Source organism: Anoplopoma fimbria, chromosome 14 (assembly GCF_027596085.1).
Source record: "Anoplopoma fimbria isolate UVic2021 breed Golden Eagle Sablefish chromosome 14, Afim_UVic_2022, whole genome shotgun sequence".
Taxonomy (NCBI): Eukaryota; Metazoa; Chordata; class Actinopteri; order Perciformes; family Anoplopomatidae; genus Anoplopoma; species Anoplopoma fimbria.
The window spans coordinates 16,143,076-16,159,874 of record NC_072462.1 but is presented as its reverse complement, the minus strand read 5'-3'; the positions used below and the strand labels follow the sequence as shown (position 1 = coordinate 16,159,874).

At 39.8% G+C, this 16,799-nt stretch overlaps 4 protein-coding genes across 4 annotated transcripts; 2 read left to right on the top strand and 2 right to left on the bottom strand.

Annotated features, from left to right (window-relative positions):
• Nucleotides 1-3,463: 3,463 nt before the first annotated feature.
• On the top strand, nucleotides 3,464-6,399 carry LOC129102517 (transcription factor Adf-1-like). Its single transcript, XM_054612696.1, has 2 exons — nucleotides 3,464-3,683; nucleotides 5,475-6,399. The coding sequence occupies exons 1-2, from the start codon at nucleotides 3,554-3,556 to the stop codon at nucleotides 5,762-5,764; spliced, it is 420 nt and encodes a 139-aa protein (XP_054468671.1). The 5' UTR covers nucleotides 3,464-3,553; the 3' UTR covers nucleotides 5,765-6,399.
• Nucleotides 6,400-6,934: 535 nt separating this feature from the next.
• Nucleotides 6,935-10,431, bottom strand: rnf185 (ring finger protein 185). Its single transcript, XM_054612695.1, has 6 exons — nucleotides 9,818-10,431; nucleotides 8,611-8,629; nucleotides 8,377-8,489; nucleotides 8,155-8,209; nucleotides 7,674-7,791; nucleotides 6,935-7,581 (listed from the first exon to the last, which is right to left on the bottom strand). The coding sequence occupies exons 1-6, from the start codon at nucleotides 9,994-9,996 to the stop codon at nucleotides 7,484-7,486; spliced, it is 582 nt and encodes a 193-aa protein (XP_054468670.1). The 5' UTR covers nucleotides 9,997-10,431; the 3' UTR covers nucleotides 6,935-7,483.
• A 137-nt stretch (nucleotides 10,432-10,568) lies between these two features.
• LOC129102514 (chemerin-like receptor 1) lies at nucleotides 10,569-12,578 on the bottom strand. Its single transcript, XM_054612694.1, has 2 exons — nucleotides 12,502-12,578; nucleotides 10,569-12,383 (listed from the first exon to the last, which is right to left on the bottom strand). Exon 2 carries the CDS (start codon nucleotides 12,367-12,369, stop codon nucleotides 11,368-11,370), a length of 1,002 nt encoding a protein of 333 aa, XP_054468669.1. The 5' UTR covers nucleotides 12,370-12,383; nucleotides 12,502-12,578; the 3' UTR covers nucleotides 10,569-11,367.
• Nucleotides 12,579-13,881: 1,303 nt separating this feature from the next.
• On the top strand, nucleotides 13,882-16,755 carry LOC129102512 (iron-sulfur cluster assembly scaffold protein IscU-like). The gene is made up of 5 exons (XM_054612692.1): nucleotides 13,882-14,046; nucleotides 15,354-15,467; nucleotides 15,701-15,811; nucleotides 15,963-16,041; nucleotides 16,140-16,755. Exons 1-5 carry the CDS (start codon nucleotides 13,945-13,947, stop codon nucleotides 16,229-16,231), a joined length of 498 nt encoding a protein of 165 aa, XP_054468667.1. The 5' UTR covers nucleotides 13,882-13,944; the 3' UTR covers nucleotides 16,232-16,755.
• The last annotated feature ends 44 nt before the right edge of the window (nucleotides 16,756-16,799 follow it).

Here is a 16,799-nt window from a genome sequence, read left to right as displayed (position 1 = left end):
TTCCAATAAAACACAAGCTGCAATGGTCACAGGATATTGACACACTTTCTGACAGTTCAGGTTCAGCTGCTCCTCTGCTTCTCCTTTCTCCACAACGGCGTGTCGGGCCCTTATAGTGAAATTGGGAGGTAAAAAAAATAAAAGAGTAAAACTATAATCCCCCTGTGGACCAGACACATAAAACGGTTGAAACTTAATTCCTAGCTAATCTGGGCAGTTTTGTGAAGAGGTTAGGGAGGACGGCAGATTCAGATAATCTTGCTTCATTCCTTTCTCCAAAAGAAATCAGATTTCACTGCATAAAATGAGAAGTGTAGAGCTCCTAAGATCCTTATTGTTGGGGTTTTAGAGAAAAGGGGATTGCTTGGTATTAGAAACCTGGATTTAAAGATGAACGCTTTTTTTGGTGTGGCCAGAGACTTGTGTTATGTTGAATTTGAGGATTAGCTCTTAAATTTATTTCATAATGTTGCTTTCCCATTACGCTTTATCAACAAGTGATCTTATGTAAATTAGTAGATATGTTCAGTAAATGAAACAAGTTCATGCTGCACTCACAAGAACAATGCATACTGATTACACACAGTAATTAGGCAGTTGAACTAATGACTCATCTTGCTAGTGATGTGTGGTGACACTAATAGATTTGTATGTATTTTTACTCAGTACAGACAAAACAAAAATGGTGAGAGTAAATTCAGAAAAGGGGTCCTTCCATGTGGTTTGTATTCACAATCGCGCATCATGTGTCTTATCTGTGTGCTGCAGTCTTTCAGCCTCACCGCTCTGACAATGTGCACAGCTGAGGTAAAGCTATTACAGGTTAAATTCATCCCCCTTCAACAAATCCTGTGATTTCATACAAGGTAATACACCTTTTTTTTTCAGAGAATTAATGGATTTCCACAATCTGTCTTAAGCTCCTCTTATAAGGGCTTTTGAAAACAGATAACAATAAACACCATCCCATCCCTTTCACTTGGGTTTAATAGCATCCAGATTGTTGAAGTATAGTTTGCGGAGCATGTGAGATCGCTATCTCGCAGATATTGTGGCCCTCAATAGAAGCATTGTACCACATTCGCATTGGTTCCAACAGTTCAAAATTCATGGGGATTAGATTAGTAAGAGCAATATTTGGTACAAGAGGTAAAGTAAAGGAAAAAAAAAAGTCTGCACCACCAACATGGCTGATACAGTTTTTCTAGATGTTTTAAGATCTGCTTGGATGGCTCTCTTCAATTTAATGTGATTTTCACTTGTAAACAACAGTAAAAACTTATTTTTTCTACTCTGGTGCATTAAAAATGGTTCTACCCAACACAATTAGACTTTATAAGGTCCATTGTTACTCTACAAATACACAACTTGAAGTGACAAGGTCGTCAATACTGAGCAGGTGGTATATTTTAATCCCTCACTCCGCAGAAACAAAAGTCACTTCAGATAAAGTGACAAAACACAAGTCCTTGGCTGACAAAAATGTATTGTAATTGCTTCTCTGCCTTATCGTGATGTGATGCTACATTTTGAGGACAGTTTAGACTTACTGATGGTAAATGAGCAGACAACCCAACACAGCATCAGACTATTTACATGTAAAAAAAAGCTCAGTGTTTCTGTTCTTTGCTGGACCGGCGTCATAAAACCTCCCGGGGAATCTGAGATTGCAGCTGTGTGACCAAGAAATGCGGAGGATCAACCTTCCTCTCTGTTTACTCCAGACGTGCTTGTTCATGGAAACGCAGTAACTGTTGAGGGCTCAGAAAACACTTGTCAGATAGTGTTTCCTTGGAGACAAGAAAGAACAACCATGAGATTGCAAAAAACTCCAAAGCTAATAGCTGCATTATTACAAATATTATGTTTATGAGGCTGAGGTCCTTCAATGTGTGCAATAAACTGCTCAAGGCATTCTACCAGTCTGTGGTAGCCAGCGCCCTCTTCTTTGCTGTGGTGTGCTGGGGTGGTGGCATCAGGACTGGAGATGCCAACAAGCTCAACAAGCTGGTGAGGAAAGCCAGCTCTGTGGTGGGTCTGGAGCTGGACAGTCTGGAGTCAGTGGGTGAGAGGAGGATGAAGGCCAAACTCGGAGCCATCCTGGACAATCCCTCTCACCCTCTCCATGAGGAACTGTGGCAGCTGGGCAGCTCATTCAGCCATCGGCTGATTCTACCAAAGAGCAGGACTGAGCGCTTCAGACGCTCATTTGTGCCCACTGCCATCAGACTGTATAACAACAGCGGAGACCACAGTCTGTCATCATGCTGACCAGGCGCCCCTGTGGATATACTGTACATTTTTATTCCTGTTCTATCTTTCTACCTTTATTTTGTTGTATAGTATGTGTATTTATTGTCTGTGTCTGTGTAGTTGTATAGTATGTGTATTTATTGTCTGTTGTATAGTATGTGTATTCATTGTCTGTGTAGTTGTATAGTATGTGTATTTATTGTCTGTGTCTGTGTAGTTGTATAGTATGTGTATTTATTGTCTGTGTCTGTGTAGTTGTATAGTATGTGTATTTATTGTCTGTGTAGTTGTATAGTATGTGTATTCATTGTCTGTGTAGTTGTATAGTATGTGTATTTATTGTCTGTGTAGTTGTATAGTATGTGTATTTATTGTCTGTGTCTGTGTAGTTGTATAGTATGTGTATTTATTGTCTGTGTCTGTGTAGTTGAGCTGCTGCAACACTTGAATTTTTCCCCCATGGGGATCAATAAAGGAATATAATAATTTATCTCTCCTCATGTCCTCAATTTTTTTTGTCAATATCTAATAATGAACTCTGGGATCTGGTGTGTAATTGTCTGGCCTCATACTCTACAGGCTCTATGAACTAAGGGCCATATGGTTTTTATTTTTTTACCAGTATGTTTATGCTTCTTAATGCATCTAACCCTTAGGATTTCTGTTCTAATATGTAGAACAATTTTTGTAGTTTAAGTATGTGTTCAATGCATTACAACCATTGTATTAATCGTCCCATCACCACATGATAAAGCCTACATCACAAAGCTTCTCAATTCTGTCTCTCGGTGCATCAACAGCTTTTATGTTTTGTAAAAGCAGTGTGTACAACAGGGATTTATAATCAAATTAAGTTAAACATTGTGTGAAATTTAAGCTTATTAATTATGACTTTCTGATTTAACTGTAAACAGGCGTACCTTTCAGAGGATATATATGTATCATGACAGTAATAAAAACATTTAATTTTAGATATGTCATGCACAAGCTTGTTTAATCATGGTGACCCCAGATATTTTTGCTTTGACCCCAGGGTGCTGCTTCCATAAACTAAAACGCCCCCTGTCCTGTACCTGTAATGGGCAAAGAGCAGCAAAGGAGCCCAACACAGAGTGGTGCGCCCCCCTGCGTCAAAAGACTACAATGCCCACCGTCGAACGGCAGAGCGACACGGCGCGGCAGGCAGCCCGCCACTCGCGATAACTCGCGTTGCAGCAGCAGCAGCAGCAGCAGCAGGGCGGAAAAGGCGGGAGAAGACTGCCGCTTCCGCGTCCGCGCACAGACACAACGCTGGGGCAAAATGGACGATAAGTTAATATTGGCAGTATTTAATTACCCAGAGCTGTACAATGTCACTTTACCGAATTACCGCTGCACAGAAAGTCGGGTAAATGCCTGGAGGAGCATCAGTATCATACTGGGTCTCCCATGTGAGTATTTGATTGTTTTTTGTTTATCACAACTTTACAGCCAGTTATTTCCTAGCCGTTGTTGTCGTGAACGATTAAACTCGAATCAATAAGAACCCGTTGTGTGTGTCAGGGAGTTACAGGTATTTTTGCATATGTCTAACAGCTCATTTGAGTTTTTAGGTTTTTTTTTTTTTTTTTCCGTATCCGCGCGAGGACAGCCCGGTGCTGTGGATGCAGCCGCGCGCACCGTGCTAGCGGTAGCAGCCGCGGCTCGCACGCTGTAGGCCGCGCTGCACCGGACGGCACGGCACGGTCCGGCTCTGCCTCTGCGCCGCACGGCACGTCGGAGGAGGAGGAAGCGCAGCTCAGCGTCACGGACGAGGCGTATTTACCGCGTGCTTTTTTTTTCCCCAACACGAGCTCCATATAGACTGACAGCGTGCAGAAGTCGCGTGGAAGCTGCGGCATGAGATAAAAACGCGTCAGAGCCACTGAACCGAGGCCGCTGTAATCAGATGCATAGAGTCATGGTGAAGTTATGACGAGGCAACATAACACGGGTGACCTGACAGTGACCTCCAGACAAGACCAAAATGTATTGAATTACCTTTAACCTTTATGTGACTTTATACAAACTTATATATACTTATAACAACTTAATATAAGTAAAAATACGAATAAATTATATATATATATATCATTTATTCGTATTTTTACTTATATTAAGATGTTTTTGCCATATTTTAATACCCTATTAACTGATGCATTAGCCAATAAACTACCTTGCCCCTTAATCAGGTATAATACTCCAATATAATTTAATACAATCCAATAAAACATATCTGCCACATATTCCGCACTTTGGGTATGTAAAGAGACGTTAATTCAACTATATGATGAGTGCATTTACAGAAATGTTTTATTAATGTGCACTGTCCCTACCAAATAAACCCCCAAAAAAATTAAAAAAGTGTACAGTTCCGTTTAACCCAAATAGTATAGAATATAATCATCAACAACACGAAACATTACTTTGTTCCAACTCCTCAGTAAATTAATTATATTCTGGTTTTGGACCAAAACGAGCAAACTAAATATGTCATCTTGGGCTTCAGGAACGTCATGGGCTTTTCACACTCTTTTCTGACATTTTATAGACAGAACAATTAATCAGCAGGATAACTGGCAGTTTGATCGATAATGATTATACTCATCAGTTGCAGCAATAATCAACACCCCTCTGACAGTCCCAAAAAACAAAACAAACTCCATAGGAACAATTGAAGTGCTTTCTATTTTAAAGTAAGTCATTGTATATAAGACTATAATGCCCAAAGCGCTGCAAGGGTGCAGCTATTATTTTGCTCATTCTTCTGTATTATATCCTAGAACAGAGATGGACCATCAACATACCACAGAGAGCCTCATTCAGTCTGTAAGCTAACAGCAGTGAGTTAATTGATAATGAGCAGTAATCGTCATATAACTTATTACAACAACTTCAACATGATATTAAAGATAGCCCGTTATTCTATAGCAAACATTTGTTAGGTGGGTGGAGAAGAGCACACAAGCTCTTTAGATGTCTGCACCCATCTAACATCTGTGCAGCAGACTGCTCATCTGCACAAAATGTTTGGGAATGTTATTTTAGAAAAAACATATTTGAATTGGAAATGTTTAAAACTTATGTGGTAAATGTTCTAATTTTTGTGGACCTCTAGGGTGCTTACTTTCCATGTTTATTCCTGTTCATTGAATGTTTATGAGATTTCTTGCTCCTGATACTCCGATATTTTACATTTTCAGCCGAGGAATGTAAAAGAAAATGGAAGAACATGAGAGACCGGTACTTGAAGGAAGTCCGAATGGAGATCAAAAGCAAGAAACAAGGAGAGATCATGCAAAGCAGATGGAAATATAGACAACTTATGAACTTTATCGCACCCTTCACTGGATCAAGAAGTGGACTGGCAGACATCAGCGGCAACAATGACGATGACCACGATAATCCTGACAACGAATCGGGCAGCGCCGAGGAGAAACCACACCAACTGAGGCGGTCAAGACGCCGCAGTCCGCCTCAAAGGTCCCTGTGAGTCAACCTGACCTCAAGCCCCAGGTAGCGTTTGTGACGCAGATCCCTTCAATCTCTCAAGACACACAGATGGCTCAACTGGCTGTTCTGGCTAAGATGCCATTGTGCTCACAGATCACCCCAATCAGCAAAACCGGACGAAAACGACGCCTGATGCAAGAGTCGCTTTCGCTGTCGTCTTCTCAAAGTGCATCATCTCCTGCGAAGTGGCTGGTCAAAGACAATGGCGCCTCGTTTCCCAACAGGCCACGGGATGAGGACGAACTGTTTCTCCTGAGCTTCGTCCCCGCTCTTAAGCGTCTCGCTCCGCAGAAAAGGTGCGAGACAAAAATAAAGATCCAGCAGATTATGTATGAGGCAGAGTTCAACGTTGCACAGCCAGGATCTCAAGAGAAACAGATGGAGGCAGCCACACAGGACTAAGCCAAACTGACTATTTTTATACTTTGTACTTTCTAAAAACCTCATCCACAAAATGACCAAAATATCTATTTTTCTTTTTTTTATAGCACGCAGTGGTTGAGTCTGAAGTACATCCTTTTTTAATGTGAAATTCTCACAATGAGGAATACTAAACATACTGCTATCGAGCAAGTTTCTGAGTTTTTTTCCCACACTGCTGTGATTTGGTGTGTCTTGATTTGCATATTCAGAAGAGTAAGGCTTATGAGAAAACAAAGCCGTAACATATTTCCACATTAATAGGACAACAGACGGACTATGATTAACATCTTTATTTACATAGCTTTACTGCCAATAAAGGGAATTCACATTTAGAAAAGTGGTTTCATGTTGAAACAATCTACCAATCTTCATTTAAGTAATTATTCAGTAATAATCTATAGTATTTTTACATTTAATTACAGTAACAGAGAAAACTGAGCAAAAAAAAGGCTTGGAAATTGTGAAAGGAACACTGTTAATCTTTCAACTGCTTACATGCATCAACACATTTCCTTTTAATTTTAACGAAAATAAAGAGACAATGCTTGACGTTGTTTTGATTCCACAAAATGTGTTTGATTTCAGTAAATTTTGATGATCATGTGTACACTTTCAAGATCAGTTAGAGCTGGATGAAATCAAATTCTTAGTAGATAAGTGAACAGAGACCAATTGGAGGTTACTGAGTGTTACTCAGTAGGATTCTTTGCAACAATTTAAAAAAAAATTATAAATATAGGCTAAAAGGAAATCTACAACATACAGGGTTTTCAAATGGGAATGAAAAGTTCTGAGAACAGAGCACTGGTGGTCTTATTTTGTTAAGCTTTAGCAGAGTATATCTTTAAAATACAGTGTTATTACCAAAACAATACTCAAAAAGAGAGACTGATATCTTCCCATTTATCTCACCTGAACATCCTGTATGTGTCTTATCAATAAAAAAAGAGACAGACATGTTGTAAAGGTAGGTGATAGAAATATAATGAAGAAATGCAAGTGTGCTGCTTTGCAAAGCAACTGTGTTAATGAATTAAAACGTTAGGTACCCAAGTTTATGTAGTTCACCTTAAAAGTTGTTATCTTGGGATTAACAGATATCTATATTTTGGAAGAACTGTCTTCATTCAACTCTAGCTTTGTGTCAAGAAAAGAAAAAAATCAAGTTACCAGAAAGGAAGCAGAATCAGATTGGCGCAAACCGTGTTGATGTGCCATAATTTAGCATCTCTGTCAAATGATTTGGGTTGTCCAAAGCTGTTGTCTTTCCATGCATTTATGCAATCAGCAGCCAAAACATAATCACCAGAGCGACAAACAGGAAGAGTCGAGACAGAAACTGTTCATCCATGTGCTGTGGTGTCCCAGGGGCTGCTGTTTGGGAAATTGTTTAAACAGAAGTTATTTAATATATTGTTGATAAAAGACAGAGTGGTCAAGGTGAGATGTTTAAAACAAAAAAATACCTGGAGGTGGTCTGCCATCGTTAATGTTAAAAGCTGTAGCGAAAATACCAAATGGAAAGGCACCAATTCCAAATGACATTTGGAAACCCCCGTCTCCAAAGCCAAAGCCTTGAAAGCCCTGCGGAACATGTATTTCATCATTAACATGAAGACGTGTGTAGTTGAGATGTGCCGCAACAGCTAGTGAAATGTGTGACCATTCTCAAGAGACGTCTCTACACTTCAGGGCTTAGCATCTAATAAATCCCAGAGGGAAATGTACTTTTGCTAATGGATAAAACACAGGTTTACTCCGCAGCACCTTCATCACCCTATGTAAAGGTTTCATCATGAATGCATGTTAATCAACAGCTGACACTGAAAGCTACATACAGCTGCCTAAAAACATTTGAGATTAAGAAACTTCTGATCTGCTACTTAGTCATGTTATCATATACCTTTTTTTAATTAATATTTAAGTATTCTTGTTCATAGTACTTACACCACGGTTTTCTGGCTCAGGCCTCTGCCCTTGTGGTCGAGGAGGGGTTCTTTCTCTATAAAACAAAACAACATTTTGTAAAAGCCATGATTACACTTATTTGCACTTTTTATGCATTCATAATGGTTTTAGAAAATCTTTTTAAAGTTTGATATCGTTTATATTGTGATGACATAAAACATGAGGTTTAGAGTTGCTTTGACCTGAGAAAAAAGTACCCACCTGGGGTCTTGTTGACCTGTGCTTCCTCGTCCATATAAAGGGATTACTTTGTCTCTGCTGATGCCCGCTTTACACACTGGACACACTTGTCTGTTAGGTCTGGTCTCCAACCACTGCATGAAGACAAAGAGACACTTAGGACCTGACCTGACCGTCTCTATCGCCTAAAAACGATCAGTAACAATGCTTGTCGTTTAAAAATAGTGAAGAAAACAACGGTCGGGTCCAGCTTACCTGATGCAAGCAGGGCCAACTGTTTGAGAGGAGGTGCAAAGTAAAAAAGAGAGTTGACAGGGAAAAGGTTTGATTAGTGAAACATTGTCTACCTCCTCATAACAATCTGACAATGCAAAATATACATTCACTGAAAAAAAAAACGGCACCAATGTATCCTGTGTTCACAAATGAAAACACTGCATCCCTTCACCAGTGAATGCTGAGGGTTAACTCAGCCTCTAACGAAAAAGGAAGAAACGTGGCTTCCTGTCAAGGTGGTTTAACTTATTTTTGAAAACGAATAACGAAATTGTCTCTGTCACCACTTATATCAGACCAGATGTTTAAGCCCTGTCCTGTCCTGAATGGAAAGAGAGGTTGGCAAGAGTTATATGTGAAGGGATGCACCCGGCTACAGAGGCTGGAGAGTTTTTATGGAACTGACCAAAATGACAAGATCGAAACATTAACCCGACTATGTTAATTCATTCCCAAATTCAAGTAGCCTAATATCATAGATAATTAGAAAAGGTAAGGTACTTCTTGAAGAGGCTGAAAACTCACCTATTCAAGAAGTGCTACCCTGAGCCTTCCACTTAGCACTTATTGTATTCGTATTAGTTTGTTGCACTTATTGTATTCGTATTAGTTTGTTTCTGCACTATACTTTTGCTCTGGTTTATGCTCTTAGATGCTTGTTTAAAAAAGGAGATGCACTTATGACTTCTGGTGACTAGTAGTTCTCTTGAACACCTATGTTGAATACACTTATTGTAAGTCGCTTTGGATAAAAGCATCTGCTAAATGACTGTAATGTAAATGTAATGTAATAATGTAAATGAATGGAGATCCTGTGATAACTAGTTAAAACAAACATTGCATTGAGTCTACCACGCCTGTTGGTTAGACCAAGATTTTACACCATTACTGTTGGTAGATAAGAGTAAATCCAACATGCAAATTCCAGATATCAGCAATACAATGGATGTTATTGTTGGTGGTAACTTTTAAAAACTGATCTCGGCCAGTAGGAAGTATGCCAACAGACCAGTTCATCTCTTGTTCAATAATAAGAGAAAAAGGATTAACAGACTGACCCTAATGCTTTGACTAAATTGGATTATAACGCTGTGAACAGGAGAGACACACACACACACACACACACACACACACACACACACACACACACACACACACACACACACACACAGTAGTAGTTACTCACCAGAAGAGGTGTCCACACAGGCTGATCACTGCATCCTTGGCGGTGTCCAGACATATATTACACTCAAAAGTGCTGTCCTGGTTGCCACTGTCGGCCGGAGTCGAGCTGCTGGACCCGGGAGTTGGGTTTTCAGTGGCCGCAGTGGAGCCAGGGGCTGGAGGGGGGGCAGCGGTGGCCATTTAAAAAGAGAAACACTCAACAAGAGGTGGAGGGGAGAGTCCGCTGCCACCCAGAGCTTCAAAACAAGGACATAGGGAGGCCCAGCGGAGGGGGGTTAAAGCCAACAAAGAGGAGACGAGGACAGGCTGAGCTTAAAACAAATACCTATACAAAAAAGAGGTGAAATGAACAGGATCCACCGGCTGCTAGGTGAAGCTAGCTCCCATCTGGAGGAGGGGAAGCTAACGCGAGCAGCAGAAGAAGACTGCGGACAGCTGGCAGTGTTATTACCGGACAGATTAACCGAATATAAAGTGACGAACAGCAAACACTAACACTGTTCATCCAAAGTGTCGTTCCGAACGCGGTTTTCTAAGTGAAAAGCAAAACTTGCAGCGAGAAGTTGGAGATATCCGTTACGTTTAGTTGCATCACACATCCGCAGCACGGCGTTGACGTCACCCGGTAGTACATCCAGGGGGCGTGGCTAGCAGGGGGCGGGGCTAACAGCGTGCTGGGTATTCTGTTGCGCTCAGTTAGGCCTATCAGGTGCCCACAACGAAAAGATCCACCAATCAAGCATCAGTATTTATTCCCTTAATACATGAATGAGATCCCACGTTCATATACATTTTTTTTTTCCATTTTAACATAGAAATTGAATAAGAGCAAGTTTAATGTATTAAATTGACTTTAGATAAAACAAATACAACAATAAGTACAACAGTAGCCTACTGCTTTCTAGTAGGGCTACATTCAATCAAAAGGAAGTTTTAATTTACAGAACAGAATACAGTAACAAAAATGTAAGTACAACACTCATTTGTTTACTTTCTTTTATAAACGTAAATATGCATCAATTACTAATTATAAGATTAATTACAATTACAAGTGTTTGTTTATTTCAGTGTTTGGATGCTGTTAATTTAAAAGTTTTGATGGCCCAATAGACTTTTCACTATGTTTTAGTTCAAAATCAGCTCAATCAATTCAAAATAGCCTGCTTTATTTGTCCTGCAAGGGGCAATTTGAAGCATGCAGGGTTTGCAAAAATAACAATCAATTTATTCACACTCTTAAAAACAATATAAACACTAACAATATATATATATATTTCTTAAAAAGTAAAAGGTAAGAATTAATGTCTGAGGCTAATCCATAGCTTACCAACACAGTCCAAATGAATCAATGTGTTATGCAAATTTTATTTTGTGTAAAAATCAATGAGGTTATATCATCCTTACAAGTAAATCCTTGATACATACATGAATTTACAGTATACACAGGTAAAATATGCCATGACATGATTTTGTCAATATCACCCGCTCTATAATCATGTTCTGTAAAGTGAAACCATCCTTGTCATTGATGACAAAGGTTTAAACTTGAATTTAGATAATTTCCATTGACCTTGACTGATTGAAACCACCTGTCCGGAAATCCTCCACCATTGCCTCCTCTATCCTCGATGTCAAAGACCGCTTTAGGATTTGTTTAAAGTCGTTGCCAATGAACACATAGAGAGCTGGGGAAATTAAACTGTTTGCTGCAGCCAGGGTGGCCCCCACCTTCAGGCCATTTTGAAGAACTTCAAGGCTGTGGTTCTTTAAGTCTGCCTCCAAAAGAACAAAGCTATGATAGGGGACCCAACAGAAGAAAAATGACAAGATGAGCGCCGTCATGACTTTGTAAGGCTTTGTTGTCCTGATGGTCAAACTTCTCAGCTTCACACAGAGCACCGTGCTGCAGAACACAATTATTAGGAAAGGAATCAGGAATCCGCAGATGAATCGGGTCAGGACCACTGCCTTGTGTCTGGAATTGCCCATGTAACTGGTGTAGCACTGGGTGACCGAGCCGTGGACTATGGTTTGTCTGAAGATCAGCGAGGGCAACGTCAGGATTGCAGAAAGGACCCACATGAGGACAACAACTCCAAATGCTTTCCGCACTGTCCGGTGGTTATGAGACCACACAGGAAAAGAAATAATTATACAGCGATCGGCGCTGATCAGAACCAACAAGAACACACAGCTGTACATGTTGAGAAACAGGGCAGAGGAGGTGAGCTTGCAAAACACCAGGCCGAACGGCCAGTGTGAGGTGATCATGTAGAATACTTCCAGGGGCAAAAAGGCACAGAACAAAAAGTCTGAAATGGCCAGACTGATGTACCAGGTGGTGATGACGGTTCTTTTCATTTTCCATCCACAGATCCATATCACTAATAAATTTCCTCCAAGACCGATAACCGATATAATGATATTGACTGCTACCAGAACATGAGACAAAGTAGACTGCGAACTTCTGGAAGTCAGTAAATCAGTTGTGATGTTGTTCTCAGTTTCATTGCCTGGGGTGTAATCCTCATATTCAATATAATCCACACTCATGCTGGTTACTTTTCCTGAAAAATGTGGCACAATATGTTTATTTACATATATTTACACATAGATGATCACAACAATTCACAATTGTTATTGAGAAAATACATTTTATAACATAAAATGTACTCAAGTACTCACGTTATGTCTCAATACAGAAGCAATCGCTTGAAAGTGTGGTGTTCCCTTCCTGCTGAATGCAACTTCTCACTTCTGTTTCCTGGGCAGTGTTTCTGACGAAAGCAGAATCAGAATTTATATGTCATGGGGCAAATGAGAGTCTGACCTCCTCCCACTAACCAAAGAAATAATTCATTTATAATAAATGAAAATAATAATATAATTAAAATGGTGAGACCATTTTTTTTAGCTGTTTAAGTGGTTTATCACAGTCACAGAGGTCAAAACAACCATAGCAAATTATAATAAATATTAAAAGTCTTACAACAGCCTTTTTTAGTAAACTGTTGCAATATCACAAAGGAAAATCCCCTTTACACAATCACACCAAGAGACATCCCTTAACCAAGGGTGTGCCTACACCATTTTACCAGAACCAAAACTTAGGTCAAGGGGGATATCTTGTAAAGTTGTTTTTTGTAACTCAAAGATAATATTTTTTTTACAATAGCTCTCTATTAAGGCAAAATAAATGTAAAATATAAAAGAACATAATACACTCAACACATGTAAATACCACATCACCAAAAGTACCCATACTGAGAAATCACAATTAAAGGTCAATCGCAAATGACGAGTGTGAGAGAGACCACACACTTTAGAACTTCGGTTAAACGTTGACAGTGTGTTGTAAGTACATTTCCCTAAAAATCATATGATTCAGTTATGTAACAGAAAAAAGCTGAGTAAATCATTTTCAGTCAAAGACTAAACCACAAGGAACATCCCTGAGATTTTGTTTGCATAAAAATAGTCAATACCAATTCCCTTAGTCCATTTGTTAAACATAACGGAAGAGTATTCAGATCCTTTACTGAGCTAAAAGTACAAATACCATAATGTAGCCTATACAATACAAAATAAGACTAAAGGTCCTGCATTCTCAGTTTGATCTAAATAAAATACAGAATTATTTAAGTAAAGCTACTTGTCATGCAGAATGGCATACTTTGTAATCTGAATATCATAACACAGTGTTTTGCTATTATATGCCTTATGCTTTCATTTGAAGTTTGTTAAATCACGACGGTGACAAGTAACATTGGCTACGTTACAGTACATGTGACCAATTACTGTACTAAGAACCATGTTCAGGTATTTGTACTAGGCCTAACTTCATATTTCTACTGTCATTTCTACTGCTCAAGACATTTGAAGACGTCCCCTTGGGCTTTGGGTTGTTGTGACGGGTAATTTCATATCCTAACCTAAACTAAATCCTGAAATAAAATGTTTTCTAACTGGGTTAATGAATGTTAACAATGGGAGTTCTATATTTTTTTCGTAAACCGCACATGCGCAGATGAGATTGGTTAGGCCCCTCCCCCTACAGTGACGTCACGGACTCTCGGCTTCGATATATCTTGCCTCTGTCAAACTGCGCCATTCCGCTTGATTGTCAACATGGCGAGTACCGTGGCTAACAAGTGTCTCAGTCCTCTGGCTTTCCTCACCAGGAGGCTCTCTGCTCCGGAGTTCATCACCCAGTGTTGCTACCACAAGAAGGTAAAACAAATGCAGTCTGTTACTACAGGAGGGAGGCCGGGGTCAATGCGTGCTAACTGCGTGCTAGCCGCCGTTCGGCTAATGTTTACAAATATGAGCGTTAGCTTTGAGTAGTCGTCGCTTAATAAGAGCTGCAGGAGTAGGTCAGAGAGGTCACGTGGCTCAGGTATTTAATGAGATGGGGCTGGTTAACCATGTAGCTGGTTTTCTATATGGTTGTATATACAAACACCCAAGGTTACATCACTCTGGTGTCATATAAGGTTATGTATCCCAAACCACGTGTGAAAGAACGATAACATCCGTTTACATAAATTGTTTCGGGCCTGTTGGTCGGTAAATGAAGAGACGTCACTAATCTGCCCTTCAGATTGGCAGCTCTAATACTTGAATCCCATCCTATTAAGACGCTTTAAGCAGTGTGCTAGAAACCTGTACACCTTCTGTGGTACACCTGTAGAAAAGGTGTATCTTCATCTTGGTGTCGCATCTTAACACAGCGTCCTTGTTCACATGTTAAGGTCAAGTTTAATTTTGTGATGTGATCATCTGATGCTACTTGCAGACAGAGGCAGTGATACATTCAAGCTAGGCTGGTTAATGTTGGTAAACCAAAAACACTTTAAACGTTTGAATGATTTTAAATTGAATAAACCTTTTTTTAATTTTATTTTTATGTTTTATTTTTGTCTGTGAGGTAACTGTCTGTAAATCTGACACCTAATCTGGAGAGACAGTTGTGTATTTTCTATCATTTTGGAGATGTACACCAAAAATGTGCTTTAAAAAAAAAAAGAAGCTGTAAGATCATAGAGATATGTTTTAACTTATGTTATTCTACACCATAGAATTAGTTTAAAAAGATGAAAGATCAAAAATATGTATAACTAACTTTTGAGAACAAACATACTATAATTGCAAATATGTGTATTAAATGTAGTCCTTTTTATAGGATATTTTGTGATACAAGCTAAGCCACTTCATGTTGTCCAAGTCAGAGTGACTCGGCAGGAACAGGGGGGAGAAGGGCAGGATGCAGGAGTTGATTTAGTGGACAATGAAATCCTGTCCTAATCTGTTTATTTCAATGTCTCTTACGTAACGATGACAACTTGTAATTCTATTACAGGGATGCTTAAGACTTTTTTTTCCCCTGATTGTAGCAGAGTACAAAATGCCTCCCAGGATGATACCGTTGCTTTACTTCTTCACAATTATTTCAGTGTGGTGAAATAACTTTCTGAAAACCCATTTTGATGCGTTTTTTTATTTACTAACACAGTGTTTCCTGTCTTTGCTCTCTGAAGGTGGTGGATCATTATGAGAACCCAAGAAATGTCGGCACGCTGGACAAACACTCGAAGAATGTTGGGACCGGTTTGGTGGGTGCTCCAGCCTGCGGTGATGTAATGAAGCTCCAGGTATGTTTGTCACTAAACACGGAGGGATTACACCCTTTATTCACACACAGAGCCGTTAAAACTGAATTATAATAACAAAGTTAAAAGACGTTATAGTTCAGCATTGCCATTAAGCATTCTCCTGCTATTTTGCAGTTGTCTTGAACAGTAGCGGAAACGGTTATTTTAATCCAGTGGTTATATTTGGAGTTAAGTTCCCTTTTGGCATTTGAGTAAAACTTTCATTTTGACAGATTGAGGTTGATGACCAGGGGAAGATTGTGGATGCCAGGTTCAAGACTTTTGGCTGCGGTTCTGCTATTGCCTCCAGCTCTCTGGCCACTGAGTGGGTGAAGGGCAAATCTGTGAGTTAACACACTACAGACACTTCTTTCATTGCCTCTTGGAGTGTGTCATGTATTGCCTTTCCTATTCTTATTCATTCTGCTCTGCTCATTTCTTATCATTGACTGGAAAGGTTTTGTGGTCATACTTGCTGTGTGCTTTTCTCTCCAGGTGGAGGAAGCTTTGACAATAAAGAACACTGACATTGCCAAAGAGCTCTGTCTTCCACCGGTTAAACTTCACTGCTCCAGTAAGTTATTAGGGATATTTTCTTAAACAATGTCCTTCCTTTCCCAAACTGCTCCACACGTGTATGTATATTTAATGGATCTTATCGTTTCTCATCAGTGCTTGCAGAGGATGCCATCAAGGCTGCCCTGGCTGACTATCGCCTCAAGCAGCAAGATGACCAGCAGGGGGCAGTCAGAGCCAGCAGTTAAAGAGAGCACTCCTACTCTGAGCTGGGTGCCACTGTTAGCTCCCCGCTGTCAAGAGGTTGTCCAGAATCCTCACTTTCCTGCAGTATTGATGAGGCACACCTAATATGTTGATGACCAGTACACCATCGTAATCGTCATCCCTCCGTAGCAGTGTCACACCAGGCTTTCTGTTTTAGTCTGTGGTCCTTTTAAACCCTGCATACTGAGTCTTTTTAGCCTGTCACGTAAATGCACAAAAAAGCACTGTTTGGACTGTTTGTATAAAAGGTGAGCCTTATTTTTGAGATTGTGTTATATTTTAAGATTTCGTGCTTGGGGAGTGTTTAGTTTGAGTGGTGTGATGGAGATGGGGGATGAAAGCTTAAAGGCCGTATCCTATCTGCACCCTAAGCACTGACCTTTTGATATGCAATGAAACAAAGTGTCTTGAAACAATGAAAGGGTCCACTGGTTTTAAGTGTAATTCATGATTCTGTAGTAATGCTTCCTTCCCAGTGTGAAATAAAAGCATCCTGAAACCAAAACTTTGCTCAGACTGTGGTTCTCTATACTTTACTAATGTTGAACA

Coding starts and splice junctions, on each gene's coding strand:
- LOC129102517 (XM_054612696.1), top strand. CDS start 3,554: ATGGACGATAAGTTAATATTGGCAGTATTTAATTACCCAGAGCTGTAC. Junction 3,684..5,474: donor TATCATACTGGGTCTCCCAT/GTGAGTATTTGA, acceptor TTACATTTTCAG/CCGAGGAATGTAAAAGAAAA.
- rnf185 (XM_054612695.1), bottom strand. CDS start 9,996: ATGGCCACCGCTGCCCCCCCTCCAGCCCCTGGCTCCACTGCGGCCACT. Junction 7,792..8,154: donor CTGAGCCAGAAAACCGTGGT/GTAAGTACTATG, acceptor CATGTTCCGCAG/GGCTTTCAAGGCTTTGGCTT. Junction 7,582..7,673: donor CGATGGCAGACCACCTCCAG/GTATTTTTTTGT, acceptor TTTCCCAAACAG/CAGCCCCTGGGACACCACAG.
- LOC129102514 (XM_054612694.1), bottom strand. CDS start 12,369: ATGAGTGTGGATTATATTGAATATGAGGATTACACCCCAGGCAATGAA.
- LOC129102512 (XM_054612692.1), top strand. CDS start 13,945: ATGGCGAGTACCGTGGCTAACAAGTGTCTCAGTCCTCTGGCTTTCCTC. Junction 15,812..15,962: donor AGTGGGTGAAGGGCAAATCT/GTGAGTTAACAC, acceptor TTTTCTCTCCAG/GTGGAGGAAGCTTTGACAAT. Junction 16,042..16,139: donor GGTTAAACTTCACTGCTCCA/GTAAGTTATTAG, acceptor GTTTCTCATCAG/TGCTTGCAGAGGATGCCATC.